At 37.9% G+C, this 23,532-nt stretch overlaps 1 protein-coding gene across 6 annotated transcripts in view; it reads right to left on the bottom strand.

Moving 5' to 3' along the window:
• Nucleotides 1-6,227: 6,227 nt before the first annotated feature.
• ARHGEF10 (Rho guanine nucleotide exchange factor 10) overlaps nt 6,228-23,532 on the bottom strand; it is a 124,510-nt gene continuing 107,205 nt past the window's right edge. For all 6 annotated transcript variants that reach the window (XM_014268530.3, XM_074538176.1, XM_026794781.2 and 3 more), the window contains 3 exons: nt 18,670-18,844; nt 12,068-12,190; nt 6,228-10,111 (listed from right to left, as the gene is read on the bottom strand). In XM_014268530.3, the coding sequence (XP_014124005.1) occupies nt 9,597-10,111; nt 12,068-12,190; nt 18,670-18,844 (813 nt within the window). In that variant the 3' untranslated portion in view covers nt 6,228-9,596. The remainder of the gene's footprint in view (nt 10,112-12,067; nt 12,191-18,669; nt 18,845-23,532) is intronic.

Here is a 23,532-nt window from a genome sequence, read left to right as displayed (position 1 = left end):
TCATACTGATGAGAGTTATGTGACTGTGGCAGCAGTATAATATCTGAGATAATATCATTCTGACTCATGCTTTCTGAATACATAAGAATTTTAACCACTACTGGATTTTCTTAGCTTCTCTTCAGGTTTAATTGCCACATCACATTCCAGTATGAGTGTACACAGAGATGTCTGAGTTATAGTTTGTGGAGACAATTTGAAAACCTGTGGTAGGTAGGAAGTAGTATATTGTGCTTTTATGAGCCATACTTGCCCCTGTGCATGGAGCCAGCAGAAGACCTATACAAAACCCAATTCCATGGAAATCCTAGCCTGAGAAGTCAGGTAGCACTTGGCTGTTGCAGACTTCATCCTCTGCTCTCACTGAACATTGCCAGAAGCAGATCAGGTAAAATGACCTTTATGAAAGTTCAGCTTTGGGCAGCAATTCCCTAACTTTGTAACTCAGTCTACTTTCTTCCCACCATGTTATAGTTCCCCATGCTGCTTTGTCATTAAACCCATTAGTGAAAACAAATCTAAAGGAGTCGCTGACCTCTTAGCATAACTTTGGCAAAATACTGCTGCTCTGTGGATCATAGGCAAGGACACTTGCCCTGGAGAATAAGGCTGCTCATCAATTGGCCTCACAATTTCTCACAGAACTGGAGGTGATGAAAAAACTGGGACACACATTGTGGAAATCATCACAGTTTTAGTCGCTCGATTTCGCTACTTAACCTGAGTTCCCGAGGCTCCATTTATAATTGATGTACAGGAATAACTATGTCTGAAGGGCAATTTTGCTCACCTATTTTTGACATCTTATCTTAGGATGAGGTGAATCATCCTTTGGTATTTCTTATTTTTCTCCATTAGCTGTAAAGTCAGACTGGTACAGCTGCAGACAATTTTTAAATGCCCAAATTACATGAGATGAATCATTGTCCCAGGGTAGAAAAGACCTTGTCCTAAAGAAATCAGGTATCACACAGCTCACATGATATGTAGTTTGGTGCCTGAAATGCATTTCTGTAGCCCAGCTGATGCAACAAATATTCAGGGGTACTGATGGATTATTGTAATGCTGCTACTGGCTATCAGGACTTGCTGAGATCCTGCATTCTGCAAGGGGCAGTTAGCAACAACAGGAGAGTGCTGAGCAGAGGCAGGAAGGGAAACATTTGCTGTGCTCTGCCCCAGAAACCTCAGGTGGCCCCTGCCCAGTCACGTACAGCAGACTTCCTTCTGGACATGCAGCCCATGCTCTGTGTCTCTCACATACCAGCAGTGGTGCTCAGCAATTAAAAGGAAATAGTTTGGAACAAAAAAATTTTATCAAGTGTTTCTCTGGTTAAAAAGAAAAAAAATCCAAATGAAAAAATAGTAGTGGGAAGGTTTTTTTGTCTCACACACCTCTTTAATCCGCATCAGGCAAAACAAAGTGTTCCTTCTAGGAGGCATAATGCTGCAATGTCTCCAGTGCAGAAATAGGCAATAGTGCTGGATGCCTTTCTCATGACAGGGTCACCAAACAGCATCCTGATCCAGAACACATATGCTTAGAGATTATCAGGGCCATGCTCTTCCAGGACCAGGTAATATATTTATTTTCTGCATCAGCAGCCGCATTGCTGCCATTCCCAGCTCATAGGCTGTCTTGCAGGATTGGGCTATCATGGCAGCTGGAGCAAATACACAGCTCCTCAGCCAAAATTAGCCAGCGGGTCACATCAAAAATTAATCATCCCAGTCTCAGGTGGTTGATTCTTGGCAGAACTTCTCATTTGAGGAGGTTAGAAATAATTTAACCAAATAATTATTTTATCCAGATGAAATATTCACTCCACATCCTCTGAATCAAGAAACGTTAAGCCTTCCTAGATAACAGACTCAGAGTGTAGCTCACAGCTTATGCAGGCTAGCTTCTGTAGCAAAGTAGAATCCTGCAGGTAGTGCACCCATGGCAGCATGGGACTGCATATGGTCCAGCTAATTAGGGAGGCTTTGCAGCTTTTGCTCAGAGTCCATCACATTGTGGGCACGTGTCCAGCACACTAGGCAGGACTGGTATGTCTGCACAGACTTGCCACCAGTGCCTTTGCACATGAAAAGCTGTTGGTAGGCTATTTTTAGGTATCTGGATTGGTTGTTTTGTTGGCTTTTGGGGTCTTTTTTTGTTTTGTTTTGGTTTTTTCTTTTGTGATTTGGATTGGCACAAGGATGTATTGAAAAAAATAAATGTTGCAGCATCAAAATTCTGGAACAGATAATAGTTAAACTTGCAGGAATTCCTTCTGTGAATAGATTACTGGAGTGTCAGATACTTCGTGGTAATAGCTAATGTCTATGTTCCCTACGGTGCTCAGGCCAGAAGCCAACATGTAAAACCAAAACAAAACAAAGAGAAAAGAAAACCTCACTTCTTTTGCTCATCCTGTGTTTAACAGCTGAAATGCTTCTTGGTGTTGTAATACAACAGACTCAAGGATTGGTTTGATGCTATTGCTGGAACAGACCAAATAGTTATTGTATTTCTACTGAGCAAAGATACCTAAAATACATGTTTTATATTTGGAATACAAAACCTATACATGCTGTATACATGTTACACATGATACATTGTATACATCTGATGGAGGGCCAAGCTGATCTGCCTGTATTATTTTTCACACATCCCTGTAATACACCCAGATAGTAGAATTGGGACAAAAGTGCTGTTTGCATCATGAGGGTTATCAGCTTGTAGCAGATAGAGCCTTAGAGGTGTAAGGAAAAAAAATCATAAAGATTTCTTCAGTATTGGTTTGCATATTTCTGTGCTCCAGAGACAGAAAAAGCAACCAGCATTAAAGACCTTATTAACACAGACTTCTGCCACCCAAAAGAGTGTTCTGAATAGGTGTGGCAGCTTTTAATGGGGTTGAAAACACCTGATAAGGTTAAAAGATGGGAAATACACAACATTTACTTAGATGAACAACTGAGAAAATGTGTACATCATCCCCTAATTTGCTAAAAATAAAACCCAAAAGAATTTGGAAAAAAAAAATTAAAGCTTACTCTTGCTCTTTACATTGCTGAATTTACCCAGTCATTTCTCAGCCATAATCGGCCACAGATCATTCACATCACCTGTCTCATCTACATGTGTAGAGAAAAACACCTCTACCTGTGAGCAAAATACCTCATTATTTGTACATTTCTCGCCAAATGCCACATGGAATGTTGTCATGTATTGGCACAGGCTGTAACCAGCTGTGCTCCCCTGAGAGGCAGGGGCAGGACGGGCACAGGGATCCCACCCGATACAGCCTCACCCTCACGGTGTGTCTGTAACCTCTGCAGTGCCCTGCAGGCCAGCAATGCAGATGCAGCTTAAGTTAACTGATGGTGTCAGTGCCTGTGAGCAGGATTAAAAGCATCACAGGCTGCTCTGAGCAACATTGCAGAAGAGTGGTTGCTCTGACAAATCTTGGGGGTAATCCTCCTTATTAAAGCATGCAGTCTGTGCTATTCAACTCTACAGAAAAAATATCTCTTTAGAAAGGGAACACTGAAAAGCATTTAGTAAGTGTAGTCTGGCAGGCATGTTCTGCAACTTGAAATGCACACAGATAGAGCAAACCAGAAAAGCCCACAGGAAACAATTTAAACAATTTGATTTGGAAGGCGTGAGCAAATGCAGTTTTGGTACCCACATTAAAGGTGATCCTGATGCTCAAGTTGAAAGCCGCAGAGTTTCTCTCCAATGTTGAATAGAAGAAAGGAAAAATGAAACTTCTGTAGCTCTGTAGTTAAATTTTTTAAATTTAAAGCCATTCTTGTTCTCTGCATTTGGCCATTTAAGATACAGAGGTTTCAGTGGAAATCAGGTACTTCAGTGCTTTGCGAAAACTCTGCTGGAGGCTCAGCTGAACCTTTTGATGTCAAAATACTCCTGAAATTGTATTTCCAGTAAATTCTTACAATGATTTCATCTCCCCCAAGGTGTGTCATTTTAATCCTAGGTGTTCTGGCTCGTCTTGTAGGTTTGGACACACACTAATGATAACTGTGATTATCACTGGAGTATAACAATATGTACAACAGTAGAACTTGCAGTTCTGCTGTCAAGGCCTGTTTTGCTGGAGGAAAAAAATCCCTGTGAACACCTTTGAAGGTCATGCTGTGAAAGACTAACTGCTTTATAGTGTGGTTTATGGAGCTTGGCCAAAGCACTTGAAGCACTTTTGGTCATATATCGGCATTGTTGCATTTCAAATGGAGTTACTCAGTAAATCTTCATTTGCTAGGAAATTTTCTGATCCTTTCATCTGAAGCTGTTTCAGTGTTGCTTTGTTGACTCTTGTTTTAGGAGGAAAAATGCATTTCTGGCAATTTGGTAGCTGGGCACATCTTTAAAGAAAATGCTGTTAATCAAATAAGCACAATTGCAAGGTAGCAGCAACTAATTCTGAAAAATCTCGAGCTAGAATTCTCAAATGGAATAGCAGCTAGATCTGGCAGTGTGCATGCTCTGCATTTGTGAGGAAACAGGATGCAGATTCTACATACATCTATAAAGCCCCTAAATCTTAAAAGGTATAGGAAGTAGACCAGAATTTTGAGTTGTGGCATGGTGCAAGCAGCTGATGAACCGTCCCAGATTAACAGTGGCACTCTTCATACCAGCTTGGTACCTGTATAGTACATGTCAAGTCTATGCTAGTAGGTATTTCTATCTCCTGACAGCTCTCAAGTTCCAGACTTACAGGCAACCGTCCCACATAAAGAAGGTTTTATGGATGGGTGCATCAGTATCAAAACACTAGAGGCAGAAAACCTATTCTGCAAATGGCACCACACAATTTACATCAACATAGTTAATCAGTTCCTAAAATGTAGCAGGTAAGTGGCTTTGCCAGTGCAGTCTGATGGGAGCAGCCCAGGCCAGGCTCAACCCCAGCCAGCCAACTACTACCTGTGATCACAGCTCAGCACTCCCATTGCCGCCCTGGTCCTGGCCAGTTTACTCACAAAGACATTTTCCACCACCACATATGCAGGACACCTGCAAGGAGGAGATTGTTTAAAGGACTAACCATGGGCTTAGAGAGCAGCAATGGCTTTAATCTGTGTTCTTTTACAGACTCATCATATAGCTTCAAGTCAGGCAAATGCTTTTCAACTTATTTTCTTCCTAGCTACAGATACTAATCTGCCTTCTTAACAGGACTATTATTATATGAAGTATTATTACTATGAAGCTATGTAAAGCAATCTAAAAATACTGTTATCAGCTCCATGGCATACTCATTGCAATACAGACTAGCTCATGCAGAACCCTCAATTATAGCTGCACCTTTCAAATGACTGATATTCACCTGCAAATGCATTTTACAAAAACCAATTTGTCTATATGCAGTTAGAAAATTAAATAGGATGGAAGAGAGAGGAACAGGGAAGTTTAAGCACTGAATCACAGTTCAGGAAACCCTTCCCAATATTCAGGGCTCTCTCAAAGAAGCAGTAAGCAATTTTAGCCCTCAGACTGTCACCATAAATAATGAACTGTAAATTCCCATTGGGACAGAATCTGTCTCCAGGTGTGCACAGGCATCCCGTGCTCATATGATTTGATGTTTTTCAGAACCATGTATTAAAGAGATGTGGTATACAGCCAGGAGCAAAAAGGCAGGCTTTCCTAGCAACCAAGGAATTCTCAGTAAATCCTCTTGTTTGTTTATTCTAGCACAGGTACACTCAAAAAGGCCATTGCTGAGCCTGATAAATACAAGTATCTGTATTTAAACACAATCATGGGATTATGTATGTATCCTTTAGGGCAGATTAATTAGAAAGAATTGCCTGTTAGCAACTGAAAATTGATTTCCTCTCTTAAAGCCTTGGCTGTGCAATACTCATTTTCAAAATTAATGCTTCTCATTTTTATGCAGCATGCATGCTGCCCAAGTGCTGATGCTTACTCCACACAGCATAGTAGAAATTCTACTGCTTAGACATTATTTGGGTCCATTGATACAGTAATCAAGCCTTACAATAAACAACTGCATAAATTTCAAAAACTGCATTTGCTGGTGTTTAAATTGTAGAAATATAAAACTAAAAAAATATCATCTTTGTCATCCTAACCACATACCCTATTTTCTCTTGCATAACTACATTAATATATATATTATTCATTAACACATGACCCAAATTCTAACCTTCTAATTAAAATGACAACCCAAGATGTTCTTCTTTAGTTAATTTTTACCATATTTTTTATTCAACATTTTTCTCAATTTATACTTTGAACATAAATACACAAGTTTTATGGCTCATGTTACAAAAGACACTACTATGTGTTAGAAAACATATATAGAATATATTGTAGTGGTTACATTTGCTCCCCTTTTTCCTATTATTTTCATAACTTCTGTTAATCTAGAAAAGCAGTATCAGAAAGCAAAATCCAACCTCTGAGCAGCACAGTCTACAACAGCTATAAGAACTATTTGTCAGCTGTAAGAGAAACTTTGGTTCCTGCCTGTTTTTATAGTAAGGTAACACCAGAAAGTTGCATGTCAAAAAGGAACATTGCCCCTTGTGTTCAGTTAGTTACTAAAATCAAGTTTATGACAATATGTACTTTTATAGACAGACATACAGTTTCTCTTTTGCTTTACACCTTAGAAAGATAAATAGACAGATATTTTCAAAATAGGGGAACTGAATGGGGGACCCATTATTTTCTTACAGAAGTCACTGGCAAAACTCCAACGTACTTTCAGAAGAGCAGATTTGTACTTTGTTCTATTGACAGAACTGAAGAAAATTACATTTCAACCGACAGGATAAATGTCTCTTTACAACTCTCAAGATACACTAAAGGATCCTGTAATGCATGGATTTCCAGTTGAGTGTGTGGTGGACTCTACTTACTGCTCCTGGTGATCAAGATCCATCAGGGAGTAGATGTGATTCTCCAGTCCTGAAGGCAGGGATGTGGAATACCATGCCCAAGGAGCATGTGAAGTAAAACCTGTGGTCCTTTTGCTGCAGCGTAGCCATGGGATACTAGATTATTTATGCTTATAAACAGAAGAATCTCAACTTGCTTTTCAGCATACATACATTAAACTGTACAATGTAGTACTTCCACACAGTGGGCAAAGAGCAGCTCCCAGGGCCATAGCTGTGGAAGAGTATAGAAAATGAAACTGGCCTTGATCCCTCAAGCCAGGGGAGCCTAAGCAGTAGGTCAGGGAGGAGAAGAGGAAAAGTTTGGGAAAATGTTGCCAGCTGCCTGGCTTAGAGGCACTCTGCTTTTTTCCTTTTTTTTAACCCTACCAGGACTCAAGCCAACACTAAGCCTATGCCAACACTGACAATACCCAAGTGAAGTTGCAAGACACATAGCAAAAGACATGGAAGAAAAGCACAAAACAGTAATGAAGACCCTAAGCCTACAATCCCATCTATAACAAGTATCCTTTGTGACTCATTGAAATCCATGCTATTATGGCTCAACAGAGGATGTGGGCAAAGGCTCTGAAATCAGGATGCATACCTGATTGTGAAATGCCTATTTTGGTGTGACTGTGCAGGCAAAGACTGCCTTCACCAGCATTCCCTCTGTCCCCCTCACCGGTGTCAGGCATCAGGGAAGACCTGATGTTAGTCCAGTGCTCTGTCAAATTTGCTCAGCCAGCCTACACACCAGTTTTGGGGTCACCTTGATAGAGGTTTGCCTTTTAAAGCAGAAAAGACTGAAAATTTTACACGTATACAGATCTGTTGCAAAATTAAGAAAATAAATTTCAGCATTATTTTAAAAACCCCAACCCTACTACTATATCCAACAAAAATACCTCAGTCTCTAGTACTGTTTGCCTTGAAATGGCACATGCTGGGAAACACTGCCCTTATGGTTGAGAGTGATTTAAAACAGGCAGATTGAAACAAAACATAGTGGAATCAAGGATTTGAATTAGAAGTGGCAAAAACAATTTCAGGGCAAATCACCCTCTTACTGGGATAATAATGGTACCAAAGTAGCCAGAAGTTTTATTCAATTCTAGTCAATGACACATCTGACCAATGTTCTACTTCAGGTGGCATTTTACTGAAATTATGGACAGTATTAGAGTTCTTCACAAAACTGAAACTTAATAATTCTTATTTCTCTGTATTTCAGTCTACTGATGAGGGAAAAAATGTTCCCAGCAACTCTATTCAACAAGTTACCTGCATTAAACAGATTTTGACTGAAGGATGTGTCTCATCACCATTTCTGGCAATGTCTTTATGAGCTGAAGCCTTTGTCTTGTATTTCACATGTGCAGAGATTAGTGCAACAGGCAATTTCAGTACAAATCCCAAATTCAAGTTTCTTTTGGAAATACATCAATTAACGAATAAAACATTGATCAGGTCCCTACTTAGAATTCATCCTTTTAACAGTACCAAAGTGACAACTTGCCCATCTGAGGGAATGAAGCTGTGCACCCCACTTTCCCAATTCCCATTTACAGGCCTGTGATTTGCTGAGACAGGGAGAAAAGAAGGGCTTGCCCCTCAGGTATGACCATATCTCTGCTGTTGCTGTTGCACTGTGACAGTATTTGATAGATGCTTGCCTGGGGACACAACACAACTCAGCTAATTTAAGACTTGTAGTGATTACCTATAGATATTACTTCCTATAGATATTCCTATATTAGTATATATATCTTCCCAATAAATGACTTATTAATAACTTCATTATTAATTTACTGGATGTGCATGCCTCCTTAAAAAGGTTATAATCCATGTTTAGCTTTGATATTGAGTTGCAGAGGGAGGATGTTAGCAGCACTACAATGCACAGCTGTTCTGTATCTGTATTTTCTATTTGCCCAAAGCCATTGTATCCTTGCAACTTTCTGTATAACAAAACCAAGTTCCATACACATCACACCTACCAAGAAAATGTGATTTTTGTACTGCAACATGTCTAATAACACTGAGCATTAGAAATTAGTATTTAAAAAAAATCTATGTTCTATGTTGAAATAAACAAATACCGATTAATTAATTTAGCCAGTTTTGTTGCAACCAAACTCTGGTATGTGGAATGAAGTTTTAGACTATTATAATTCTTGCCAAATTAGTACTAGCTCACATTAGACTACTTATTATTTTAAAATATCTGTTAATTTATTAAAATCTACTCTTCCATGCAATATGTCACTTTGGAAAAAGTAGGAACAACTGATTTATGCAGGCAGAAACCAGCATGAGACATGGCATGTCTTCCTTGCCTTCCCTAAGTGCTATAGAACATAATTAAGATATTTATAAATGTGAGTATAAATAAGGTAAGAGATTCTAAAACCATTTTCAAGTCCCTAACATTCCTTTTTTTCTGAGTATCAAAGACAGCACCAATAGCTAAATATTTTCCAATACTCTACCACTGCAGAATGTTCTAAGTACATGAAGAGTGTCTTGCACCCTTGATCCTGTGATCCAAGTCTAGTGAAATTGCTCCCAGGTATATAAAGCCTATCTGCTTGGGTTCTAAGCTGGAATTAGCCACAGAAGGATATCACATTTTTTTAATAGCAAAAACAATCTTGGATTTAGTTCAGTTAGATATTTAATAGTGGGATTTGCCAGACCATCACTGAAGACACTAGTTCATCTTGTCGTTGCTGCTTGGTCTTCTTGTTCACTCTTCTGTGTCCTTGGCCACCAGAAATTACTAATACTGAACTTGCTTTCGTTTTCTTAGATTTCTGTCTTTTACTTTTAAAGGAGATATTTTGATCTTTCAGAAGCTCATAAATGTTACTGTCCTCTGGTCTGTGTTCTAGAGAACCTGATCCATGAGACAAAGTCAGGGATCCAGAGGATGATGACAAGTCACTTCTTTGTGCAATGGAGCCTGCAGAATCCCCCAGCCAAACTGCAGTGTCCTGGGTGTTACTGAGGGAAGAGCCCGGCTGTTCGCTGTGCAGAACGTTCTTTTGGTCATCGTCCCTAGGTTCTGAGCCAGGAGGGAGGCTGTTTCTCAGTTTGTTTCTGTTCTTTTTGTTTGTAGATGTAGCTGTTACAAGAAACTTGACTGGGCTATTGTGTGCATGGTATGACACCATTCCTCTTCCTGGAGCCAAAAGAAAAGACACAATTAAAGAACATTATTTCTCAGACCACAGTGTTCTACCATAATTAGTTCATGAAATTTGCTCAGAATAGCATAACTCTTAAAGCCCTATTATGTGCATCCAGTCTTTTGCCTTGTGTGGACACTATTTACAGAAAAAAAAGTATGAAAATAATGTTCTACCACAAGTGTCTTAGGACTAATAAATCAGCTGAAATATGGCATACGAACTTTAGATGATGTACTTTTGTGATCTGTTCTCACTATGGCATGAGCACAGAAACACTGCTGACTTTTCAGCTGGAATCAACACAAATGTAACACTATGTTTTCTCCAGTAATCCCCACACATTTTGTGGACCCCAAATTAATCCTGTTCTACCTCTGTACCTCTCCAGAACAGTATGAGAACACCTGTTTCATTGCAACAGACCCATCCACACTGTAGAACAGGAACTAAAACTCATTCTTCTGACTGTCTAGTTACCATTATAGATTCATAGGGAACTGACTGAACATTCATTTTTTCTTTTTCTTTTTTTTTTCTTAAGTATTTAATCAGTGAGATATTGGTGGTACAAGGAAGATTTACACAGTGCATATATTTAGAATGTATGAAAAAAAATTGCACATGGCCAAATTGAGAAGCTGTAACAGCATCAATAGATGTGCCTTTTACAGCAAAAAAAAAAGAGAGAAAAAAACATCTATCAATAAGCAACACTATTAAAAAGAGCTAGGCTAGCAAGGGGGAAAGCCCACAAATCCTAAAATCACTACATCCATCCCTAACTTCTAAATGCATTTCACATTTTAAGGAAACATTTCACATTTTAAAGATTCTGCTTTTACAGGAAGTACATTCACATTAAGATGAATTATCGCTATTGGAAACATAATGGGGAAAAGCCACAGTTTTAAAATTCAAAACACAGTTACCAAAGACTATAAAAACAGCTCTCTAAAAGTAATGTCTCTAGGTCTGTAAAATCTGACAAATTTTGATCCCAGATAAATGCAAGAATATATGACATAAACTAAAATAATAAAAACAGAAAATGGAAGAATGAGAGACTTTTTTGATTCTGCAACTATGCATATTCTTGCAATTGTATTAATTTTCACCTAAGATAGTTTCCAGATTTTTACAAAGCATTTATCCTGTGTCACACCAGATTATTGCTGCGTATTTTGCTGAACACAGAGGATTTAATTTTCATTTTGTGAAGTTACATAAGCTTTTTTTTCCCCCTGGAGGAAGCTGCAAACAGCTTGCCTCATAAAATCTGTCAGCTTCCCTCTTCAACACAGAAGCTTGAGCAGAATTCTGAATCCAAAGCATTGGGGAAAAGCCCCTATTAAACACACTTTTAAAACCTTGCTTCTAATAGTAGCCTGAACATTTGTATAGTGATACAGCAGCATTTGTGTGTTTGTATTTCAAATGGGGTAATATGAAAGTAACTCATAAACACATCTCTCCAGAATGCAAAAACCTTCATCACTGTTAAAAAAATGAAATATATACTCTCATATATTCCAAGTTTCCAGTTTGGGGGAAAAGGGAACACAACCAATTTATTCAAAAAGCAGTTAGACAACATGCTCATTTTTTAAGTATCTGTGTCTCTGAACCTAATGCATCTATTTTCCCTAAATCTGGAAATAAGACTGTCTGCATTCTCTTCTCATCCCCATGTATTTGGCTGTGTACTCAGACAGGATTAATGCCTATCTCTTAAAGAAAAACAGTTGTCCCCTCTCAAACAACTGAGACAAAATTACACAAGTATCTGGATAAGACTGTAAAGCTCAGAAAGAAAAACAAATATAATTTCATCACACAGCTCTAACTTTTATCTAAACAATACATATAATTTGGCAGGTTCACTTAAGTTACTGGCAGAAGAGAAGTGACATCTTCAGTACTCGATCTGTTTGAGCAATTTCACTCACCAGTTACTTTGGGAATCCCCTGCAGGCGTGGCACTGGTAAGGCTACAATGATCCCCAGGTTTGTTCCAACCAGCAGCAAGCCATGGCACACCAGGAGGCTGGTCACAGAGACACGCTGCTGCCCTGCGGGGTTTAGCAAGAGCTCCGTCACTGAACAGTGATCACCTCTGCCTAGATCAAAGCAACCTCAGGCAAACACAACCAGCTGAACCATCTCAATTCAGCAAAGCACTCATTGCAAGGCAAAGTCTTTGCTGGATTCTGGAATTACACTTTACATACACAACAATTTAAATATTATTGAACATCTGAAACATTCTGCCCTAAATCTCTGAACCACAGCATCCAGAGGTAGACACAGATTGTCTCCACAAACATGCTTTTATGAACAGGCTACGTTTTTATATTCCCAATAATAAAACAGAAAAGCATTTCATTTCACAATTCTCAGTAACACTCTGTACTCATGACTCAAAGCTGCTCAGGATTATTTTTTTCTCCTAATTTTTAATCTGTGAAACTCTATCAGAAGTGCTGTGTCTACCTGCCTAAGCTTGGGTTCCCACATACAAGAATGGAATTGACATATTGGAAGAAGTCCAGCCAAGATGAACAGGGGACTGGAGATATTAAAGGAAGTGCTGTCTGCACCTACCTGATGGAAGGATGCACAGAAGACAGACAGACTCTGTCCACATGTGCACAATGATATGATAAGACACAACATGCTCAAATTTAGAGCATGGGAAAATTTTATTCTATTCAGGGAAAAGCTGCATCACCATAAAGGTGGTGAAAAACTGCAATGGGTTGCTGAGAGAGGTAGTGGGATCTCCATCCTATTCAGAAGTATTAAAAATTTGGCTGGACAAGACATTGAACAACCAGGTCTAATCAGGCCTTCTTCATGAAGAATGAACACGACTGCCTCCAGAGTAAATTCCAATCAAAATTACTCCATGATTCTACGGTTTTCTACAACACTATTTACAGGATTGCTATTTTTCTAGTGAAAACAAAGTAATTTTTGCTTGCAATGCTGACTAAATTATCTTTGATTCCATTTAAATGGATTTTCAAAATGTCCATGAAAGCTTCAGAAAAGTAAACTATGGTCTGCCCAAACTTTTGCCCAAGATCATGGGGCAGAGCATTTAAATTCTGCTCGAAGCTCAAGGAGTTTTAGGTCCAAAACATACACATTCTTGGATTTATTATTAACTCTACATGTAAGAGAGCAGTCATTCCATCTTCATCATAGCTCTCAAACTCTGAAACACTTCATCAGTAGGTCTAGAATTTGAATTCCATGTTTGACTTAACTTGAGTGAACCCTCATGTTCAACACTTTGGAGAAGGATCCTAATTACGGTGTTTCACAAATGAATGCATTTTCTGTCTTGTCCCTTGGAGCTGAGCTCATTTACCTCCAGGAATATATGAATTACAGGCTCACTGGGAAAGCAGGGAAGGAGCAGCTTGATAGTCACCCAAAGCACTTGACGGGAAAACTGGAGTCAGACCACAGTCCAAGTCTTTCCTCACAGAACTTTACAAAACCAAATATTAACCCAGCAATGGTGTGTTTTAAGAAACTCATATAAGGTCAGATCTGGAATCCAAGGTCTGTTTACCTAAAAGCACATCCTAAACCACCCTAAAGGCACAATGATTAGGTCATCCCAGTCAGGTGTAACAAGGACAAGTCTAAAAGGCTTCACCTACTTGTGCAGACCTTCAGGGACTACTACATTGAGTTCCATGAACTATATGTGTTTATGCTGGGAGGATGCATCATCCCTCCTCAGCTAAATAGGCAAGGATAGTCTATGTTGTACACAAATTACAAATCTTTTGAATATTTTTTGCCTTTTCAATGGGTTTGTTTTTAGTTGGGTTAGGTGTTAGGGGGGTTTTTTTTGTTTTGGCTTTTTTGAGATATTAATGGGATTAATTTAGTTTCCAAAACAAAGCACAATAAGACACTCCTTCAGCACAAAAGAAGTTTCAGAATAATGCCCAAACACGTCTGTGTTCTGGAGTTTTCAAAAATCAGTATTTGAATTCTGTGATTTAGAGCTCAGGCTTGCTCAAATTTTTATGATATGTGAGTCCTTTCCTACCACCTGTACCACAGCAAATGCAAGCTAAGGTACAAGCTAAGCTTAACTTAGAGTTTGTTCTACAAACTACACAAATACTTGAGTACAATTTTTAAACTTTTAATATTATCAAAAGCTCCAAGTGCACTGTTGCCTCTCAATCCCCTGCAGAAGGAAGATGCTCGTATTTTTAGAACTTTAATGCTTTTCAAGCATTTAAAAGATAACATTATATTCATGATTTCATACTCCAATCCTGAAGCAACTTTTAGACAGTAATTTTCCCCTGGCAAATGTATGTTACTGTTTCCATAGGTAAACCCAACAAATTATCAGCCAGCAACCTAGCATCTTAAACATTGACCACAACCTAAAGCATGAAACAGCCACAGTGGGGTTAAAATAAAAATTGCTTGCTGTGAAATCTTGGAAAAGGAAACATCTGCATCTGAGAAGATACTTTAAATAACATAAAACAAATTATATATATATACATAAGTTAGCATTTTTAAATGTAAACATACATATATATGTATATATGTATGTATATATATGTATGTATATACATATATATACATACATATATACGTATATATATATGTATACATTTAAAAATGCTAACTTAAAATATTAATTTATCTGCTAGCCAAGGTTTGAAATCATATTTATCTTTGTTATTTTCTGACTTTTTGTTTTGATATATTTCAAATTCAGAGGAAAATAGTCAATCCAATTCCCCAGAAAATATTATGCAATAAGCAGACAAATTAACAAGTCAAGAAGGGAAAATGATAAACATATTACAAAACCAATAAAATACTCATCTTTATATAGCAAGTTTAGATCACACTGTCCCAATGAGGAAAAAGCTGTTAAAACCTGTAAATTAATCTGACCAAGATCTTGACTTTCCAAGAACTGAAGCTAATAATTAAGTGTATGGTCTGCTTTGTGTTCATCCTTCTCAGGTCTCCATTACAACAATCACCAGAGCTGGATAAATTCTCACAGATTTGAATTCAACTCCAATTAGGTGTGAGAACATTGCTCCATATCCTCTTACATGGCCATGCTGCTCCTACAATGTAAAAAAAACCAGCCCACTGTACAGATCTGCTGGGCTGACCTGAAGTTTTCTCATCTTTTTATCATTTCCCAACAGTAATCATAAAGAAACTGCATTTCATGCTCTGGCACCTGGTGGGGTGGGAAAAAGCAAACTGTAAAGCCTCATATTACAGTTGTTTTTCTGTAGAGAGGAAATGACACTCTTTTTCCTTTGCTTTTGCCATCTGTTTCCAGGAAAGACTCATGCCATTAGAGGATATATGGATATAAACAGAATATGGCAAGTTAAGCAGAAATCATCTCTTTGTTAAACAGGTAACCTGTGATCATCCACACGAGCAATGAACTATCAAGGTCACAGGAATTACAGTAGTCTCTTTAAATGGGCAAATTCTTGTAGAGCTGAGGGCAAAAACTTGTTTAAGGATGTCCTTTAATAAAATACTGAGTGTGACTAGGAAAAACAAGTGGTCTGTTCATGTATAGTATGATTTTTTTGATGTGAGCTCTGACAAAGGCTGGCGAAAAACTGACTTTGTTGATTCTTCAGCTACAGATCACAAAATTTAAGCATAAACTTGCTCTACAAATGACATATCTTGCACTAGTGAAATGTGAGTATTTGTCTTCAAATGTTAATAGATTTCTCTGCTGCTCAGCATGCCCTCTGTTAAGACAACAGAGCAGTGCTTGGGCTTCTTAAAAGCAATCCAGCTGTACTGTGAATCCACAGTGAACCAGATAGTGAAATAAACAGCTAGCTGGATCTATAACAATGACTATGCTCTTCCTCTCAACCATTCTCTTCCTTTCTCACATGGCATTTGATTTTTTGTTACAGAACACAATCCTGTTATACATTACTAAGAAATGTTTTTGATGATGTATGAAGTAGAGCTAGTGCAGACCCATTTAGACCAAATGTCTATCCCACAGTCACCTCCGTGATCCTGGTTTCATTTCCAGTCCTGCATTCCTACACACAAACTTTCCACAGCTCCAGAAAGTGAGAGCCCTCCAATCTCCAAAACTCAGAAGTGGACTGCCAGACATTTAAAATTACCTCCAGCAGGTAAAGAATCTGACACAGTCTGTTTTTATGCATTACTAAACTCCTCCAAATCAAAAGGAATTGCCTTCTGTGCCATTTCACTCCCCTGTGATTCTGTCCTTCACAAGACAGAGCTGTGATATTTAAAACTGTCTTCTCCTAAGAACAAAATTGGGAAAATCTACTGCTATGAGGACTCATTATTAAGGTTATGAGACCCTCCTACTCTGCTTAATTACTGTGGTTATCTTTTAAGTACTGTAACTCACAGTAATTATTCCTAACAGTGGCAGTAATTATTTCTTTTACTTGTACGGTATAGCAACAAAAAAATTTCATTAACTTAATGAAGCAATGTTCCTCTTATTTACATTACTTTTAAGTGAAGACATCTCTAGGTAGACTATTGGGCCAGAATACATCTTGTTTCTTCTAAAATCCAGGGAAAACAAGCCCAGCTTCTTCAAAGTTATACTGAGATCTTGCTCTTTTATATCTCTCTTCTTAAGACTCTTAGCAATATTTTTACACAAATTTATTGTCTCATTTCAACCCCACTTAAATTTTTACTTATCTATTATTTCTGCATATTAAGGAACTTCTATTGAATTTCAGAAAGCTGACAGAGCTGTTTACTTTAAAACTAGATCTCATAAAAATCTCTCATGAAGGCAAATACATACCTTGTAAATATACAGCTATTTCATCATGTTGTAATGCAGTTTCACTTTGTTGGTTTTTTTATCTTAATATATACTATACAGAACCTGATTCTTTAGCTCCTTTTAATTCTGAAACTGCTGCTTTATTATGTAAACCTCCTACAACTCTGTCTTTTAGGTTTTGTTGTTGCAGCATTTTTGAGATCATATAAACAGGCCTGAGAGCTGCTGCTAAATAATTGAAATTCAGTTCATTTTTGGAAAGGAGTTTCCCTTTGAACATTTGCTATAATAATGTCCTACTCCCAAAATAGCCCTCCATTTCCATTCACTGGTGTGCTTTCTGTGAAGGCACTGAGAAAAAAAAAGGAATTAAAACGGGTAGGAATGACACCAAGGAGCTATAATTAGCTAAAACTCTTGACAAAAATAATGGTATGTTATATCAGCAGTTTTATTGCCATGGCAATGAGCATAAAGCTAATTTTTTGAATACATTTATATGCAGAAAATATGTATAAGGGGGGGTCTTACTTCCCTTTTTCCCCTTGGTATGAACAGCAGGACATACTAAAAGTTAATCCTTTTACAACTGATCTTGATTTATTTGCACAATTCTGATGAATTCAATCAAATAATTTATTTAAAGGCAGATTATTTGCTGCTGTTCAGTGCTGGAGCTATGGTCAAACAACACATGTACAAAGCACCCTATCTAGAACATGGCAAACAGACAAAATTTATAATGGAGTTTTATTGCAAAACTAATGTCATCTGAAAGAAAACATGGTAAGAAGAAGACACTGAAAAAGTGAAACATTTCAGATGTAAGATTTATGCCTAACTCCTGTGAGAATATAAATATAATCTCTGTGTGGGAAGCACTGGCTTCAGCTAGAAAAACTAAGCAATAAAGCTGGCACACGCATTGCCAATAAAAACTGCAGAAGCTTGGTCTATTCCAGTCTACAAACAAGGAGAGACAGAAAGAATGGCTGTCCACTCATGGATACCGCATGCTCAGCATGCTGGTACCACTTTTCTGTCTCTCTCCGCCCAGCACAGCCCCAGCTCCCACCTGATGCGCTTGCTGATGCTGAGGCCTTGTCATCCACTTGCTAAACTGATACAAGTCATTTCAACTGCTTATTGAACAGCTTCTGTCTTAAAGCATGTAAAGAGTTTTAATTTTTAAAATTTTATCCTAACAACCACAGGTTAGATTTAAAACTAATCACTTAATTCACCAAGTTAGAGCTTGGGTCAGCAAAACACTGAACACACTCTGAAATGGCAGCGTGTGAGGGGTTCAGCTGAGTTCCCTGGATCTACTGATATAACTAAAACTAAGCAAATGATTTTTTGGTCCAGATGCTAGGCAAAATGATTCCATCATGTACTAGATTCTAAGGTTCCAAAAGCAAATGCTAATCTCTGCAGAGTAAACACAATTTCATGACAGATTACACTGTCCAACTGTTTCACAGTCCCACAAAAAATATGACCAAACAGAAGAATCCACCTGCTTATCTCAACCAGCCCACTGCACACATTATTCACCTGGGCAGCAGATGGACTATGACTTACTGAAGTAAATAGTCAGGACACACTTACCAGACGCAAAGTCTGAGATGAACCTTCTGATTCTATCCTAATCTACAGCACTGAAGAACAGCAGTGATAAAACAAAAATGTTACCATATGATGCAACTCAGCTACCTGGCAACATATTGTGAACAGGTGTGGCAATGTTGACATCCTGGAGGTGTTTCAGTGTCTCCGTGTGGAACAGTCGAAGGGTAGATCCAGATGTGAAGGCAATCCAGACTCCCACTCCAGCCACAGCCATGTGAGAGATTACCATCCCTTCCTCTTGATGGGCTTCAAAGTGGTTCTGCAAGAAAAACAAGGGCTCTGTGGGGAGATGCAATTCAAGGATATTACTCAGCTTTCTTACGGTGCTTTCAGTGTAAGCACCGTATCTTCATCCTCTATGACAAGGACAAAGTTTCCTCTGCCTTGCTTAGGATATGTTCTGATAGCTGTGTAGGATGTGTTTTGGAAATATATCATCATTAGTATAGAAGGATTCTCAGCTCTTGAGCCAGGGTTCCACCTAACAACAGATTAACTCAGATTTTCTTGTTTTTAAATATATTTGCATGATAGGGGCTGGAAAGCCCAAAACAGCTTAGACTTAAAAGGATTTCATATTTCTTTATTTCATACTTCTTTATTTATAGTTTGGGAAAATTACCACAGCTGCACTTTTATCTACAGCAGAAATTCTATTTCAACAATAAAAAAATACTTTTCTTTTGTTCTGCTGGGGGTCTAACAAGAATAACAGAATGTAGTAAAAAGTCATATTTAGAGAGTGTTTAAGAACTTAAACACACAATTCGCTCAATTACACACATAACAATGTCAGCCATAATATTGCAGTTTGGTTTTTGATGCTTCTGAATTTCACAAGTATTAGCTATATTGTTTTCCTGTCCTTCAAAGAATTGATGCTTCTCATTATAAAAGCCAAAATCCTCTATCTAAATGTAAGTAACATAACACTTTGAAGATAGACTTTTTTCCTTGATCTAGAGCCAGTTACAACCTGGCTCCAGGAAGGCAGAAATCTCCCTCTCTGTATGTCTGTATTAACATGTGAGATAAAGCTGTAGTAAAGTTTCTTAATCATTAACAAGAAGGAGGGATTGTTTTCCCCCCAGTTTGGTCTAGTAAGAAGACTGTCTCTGAAGTTGAATACAGCCTTTTATTGTTGTGCCAGCTATTATCAGAGAGCCAGTCTGATAAACATAAAACTTACTTAGCTAAATAAATGACAAACTCTTCCTTGGATAAAAATCTCTCACTGAGGGGTATGGAAGTAATAAGTGCTCTAATATTCACTTAATGTATTATATATTCTTTATTACATTTGCAGATAAAATGCAGAAGTACCGCCTCCTTCAATGTGAAATATACTTAAGTTTCCAGGTGTTATAATTAAGTTACATTTTGGCATTTTTTTTCATTAAAATCTAAATATAATAAGGTTATAGACATACTGTCCAAATTTTCCATCAAAATTCAACTAACAGGCTAAGATCAGAGACAAAGAATAAAAATTCAAGACTTCCACAAAGAAAAGCTTTTGGTATTATGTTTACTAAGCACTTAATTTTTTTTTATACTTTGTTACTGCATAAATTATTATTTTCACTGAGAAATTTGCTGTTTAAAGAAGATGAGAATTATCTTTTGTGCTTTTCATTTGTTAACATTATTCTCCAAATGTTCAGTTTTAGTAAATGAACAGAGTTTTCTCTCCAGCTGTCAGGCAGTGGTTTAGTTTTTGAGTGTTACTGTATTACCTTTTGATTCTTTGAATAATAACACTGCAGAATGTAAGGTAAGCAACTCTGGCAGACACATTTATATTCACTGTTTTCCTCAAGTAACCAGTATTCATTCATTACCAAATTATATACACAATTTGAAAATCATAAGATTTATTCAACAGAATAATTTATCCATAAAAAACATCTTTCAAAGTCAGCAACAGCCCTTATGACTAGATATGCTGACATTCTCATCATGCATGTTCCATTGAAAAAAAGATTCTAAACTATTTACTTTGTTTATAGACTCATACATCCCTACACTGGTGACTAGTTTGCTTTTGAGAACTTCTAGGGGACAGACCCACAGCTGCTGAAGCAAACCTGACCAGCAACTTGCACTCTTTGAAATTAGAAGAAAAATGAAGAAGATTGTAAAAAAATAATTTTCTCTGGAGTAATCCACCACAGCTGACAACTATTTGGTGCCACTGAAAACAACTTGCACATGCATTTTTGTCACATTCCATTTTTACTGGCCAACTCATTATACTCCCACTAAGTCTGTCCTGCCATTTGCACAGCTGGCAGCTGGAACACACAGACCCACTTGAAGCAAAATTGTATACTGCAAACGTGACAAGACCTGTAGGAAGAACTATTCTTCTCATTGAAAGGGTTCTCTATCATGGAGAAAGAACATACCCCAAAACTGCACCTTCTTATGCATAATTTTTTGCATAAAATATAGCTTTGACATCTGTTTCAATTACACATCTATCTGAAAACCTGTGAGCTGGTCTTTTATTTCTAATTTTCTTTTATTTTATAACAAGAAATACAGATACAAAGGAAAAAAAGATGTCTCATTCCTTTTGTTATCAAAAGAATTGAATTAATTTTCTTTTTCTCTTTTCATTTTCATACTTACATTCCTCTTGCCTGGCTTTTCCCCCTCAGGCTCTCCCATTCTATCTACAGCAGCACAGAGGCTGCAGAAGGCACCGTGGATGCCACAGCCCAGTGCAGCTCAGCAGTGCTCCAGCAGTGTGGGACACAGCAGAGCCCTTCCTTTGAAGGAGGGCTCACTTACACCAAACAGCTGCACCAAGAGATGAACCATGACTTCTCCAGCTTCAGGTGAAGAGGATAATGGGTGCCATTACCTTCAACCTCAAACAAATGTCTTTCACTGCTTTAAAGAAGTGACAACACTTGGGCAACGCACATTCATGTATAGGGATTTCCATATTTTTGTTTACTCAGCTGAACATTTCAGTGTAACCCCTGTATAGATATCAAAGTTTTAAAAACAAGGTAAAACAGACTAGGATAGAATCACTCTCAACCAGTGACTTTATTCTATTAAATACTCTGGCACTTTTTGAAGTTTTGAAACAAGCACAAACTGCCTTTGCAGAGTCCAAGGAGCTCCAAGCACAGAGAGACCATTATTGGATGTAGGTCTGTAGCCAACAACAATACAGATGTCAAAACTAAGTGACAAATTTATTCTTCACAGAAAGAGGATCAGGGTATGTAATTAATATATAACAGCAATTGATGCATTGCTCATGTGTGCCCTGCCAATGATCTTGAGGCATTGTGCCAGTTTGGGGCATTGTGCCAATAAAAGACATTACCTAAAACATTCTATTACAATAACATATCATTAGAACAAGTTAATTGTGAGTCTTACCCATATTAGAGGGGGGAGAAAAGCACAAGTGAGTAATATCCAAATCCAACACACAATGCCAAACCTGCTCATTTACTAAAAAATATTTAAATAAAAATCTTAGCAAAACAAGGAGGCATGGAATGAGATTGTCTTCAAAGACAATGTACTTTGCACTTAGCAAATGCACAGACAGTTAATTATGAGATACCTGTGAAGCTAAGCCTCACAAGGACAAATTTAAAAAACAGACTTGAATATGCTCATGGATTTGCACAAACATGGCTTTAAAATCTTGCCAGATGCCTTTAGAGATAATGTACATGATGCAGAGCACGGAGTATGCGTGCATGACAGTAGCAATGAAGTAGCAAGCAGCTGCCTTGCAGTATATATGGAGTATCTCCACATTATATATATGGAGATATAAAGGAGTTCAGTAAAGAGGGAAGAGTAAAAGGTGAGCTCCATGCAACACTTGGATTCCTGCTGATAGAGTGAAGATCACATTTATGCAAAAGATCTTGAGGCAAGTCATTACAACTATCTTTCAATGAGAGAGAGCACAGAGGGAGAACAAACATTTCCTTGCTCCTGCTTCCCCTCATAGCAAATATTCTGCTCTTCACAGTGAGGAAGAGGCAGCTCAAATGTTAAAACATTTGATATAGACAGAGTTTAAATTGCCTCATATATTGTATAATATTGAAACAATATTGCCAATGAATATGGGAAGGATAACATAGCAGATCACTTTTGGAAACATAAACCTAGGAAGTTATCAAAACAAGTCAGGTCACTAAGTAGGCAGCAACACTGAAAACATTAGTGACCTGTTTGGTCTGGTGAGATGATGAGAAAAAGATCAGTATGTCTTAATTCCCATAAAGAAGCAACAGAAAATCATTGCTCATTCACAATTCTGTGAGGAAGATGACACACTATGCCATGGATATTTGTGTGAAATTAGAAAGATGACCCTCAGCCAGACGTACAGACAATCACCATGTTCTTTAACACAATTATTTATATTGAAGAAACATTACTCAACCCATATGCACCATTTCTTATATGTTACTTGCTGCAGCACTTTTTGTGTGTGCAATAGACCCATAATAACCTGAGCTCTGAATACAACAGATGGCTTAGTTGAGAAATGAGAAGAAACCTCCTGTGATGCTTTTGTAGGAAAATCTGTAGTAAGAGCTGAAAACTGAAATTGCCATGTCTGAGAGATATTGGTAGAGTACTTGTTATTTTATGTCTCCAAACTTCTGCTTCCAACACTGCAGTCCATGGCATTTTAATATATTATGACAGAGTAAGCTTTAAACATTCTTTAATCCTCAAAGTTTGTTTAACTCTGGGTTTGTTTTCCTCTGTCAAAACAGCCCAGCATAGCCCAAACTGCAGCCATACCACCAGACTTAGGGAGAGCTGTGTTACAGAATTAGGCCAGACTTAACAAACCTATTTACAGAGATCTGGCTGTATGTATCCAGCCTCACACAGTCCCAGAGGCTGTGAAAGTAACAAAAGTCCATTTCAAGCACCTATCTACATCAT

Source organism: Zonotrichia albicollis, chromosome 3, assembly GCF_047830755.1.
Source record: "Zonotrichia albicollis isolate bZonAlb1 chromosome 3, bZonAlb1.hap1, whole genome shotgun sequence".
NCBI classification, from domain to species: domain Eukaryota; kingdom Metazoa; phylum Chordata; class Aves; order Passeriformes; family Passerellidae; genus Zonotrichia; species Zonotrichia albicollis.
Note: the sequence above shows the minus strand (reverse complement) of the source record. Positions and strands in the feature narration are given on the sequence as shown.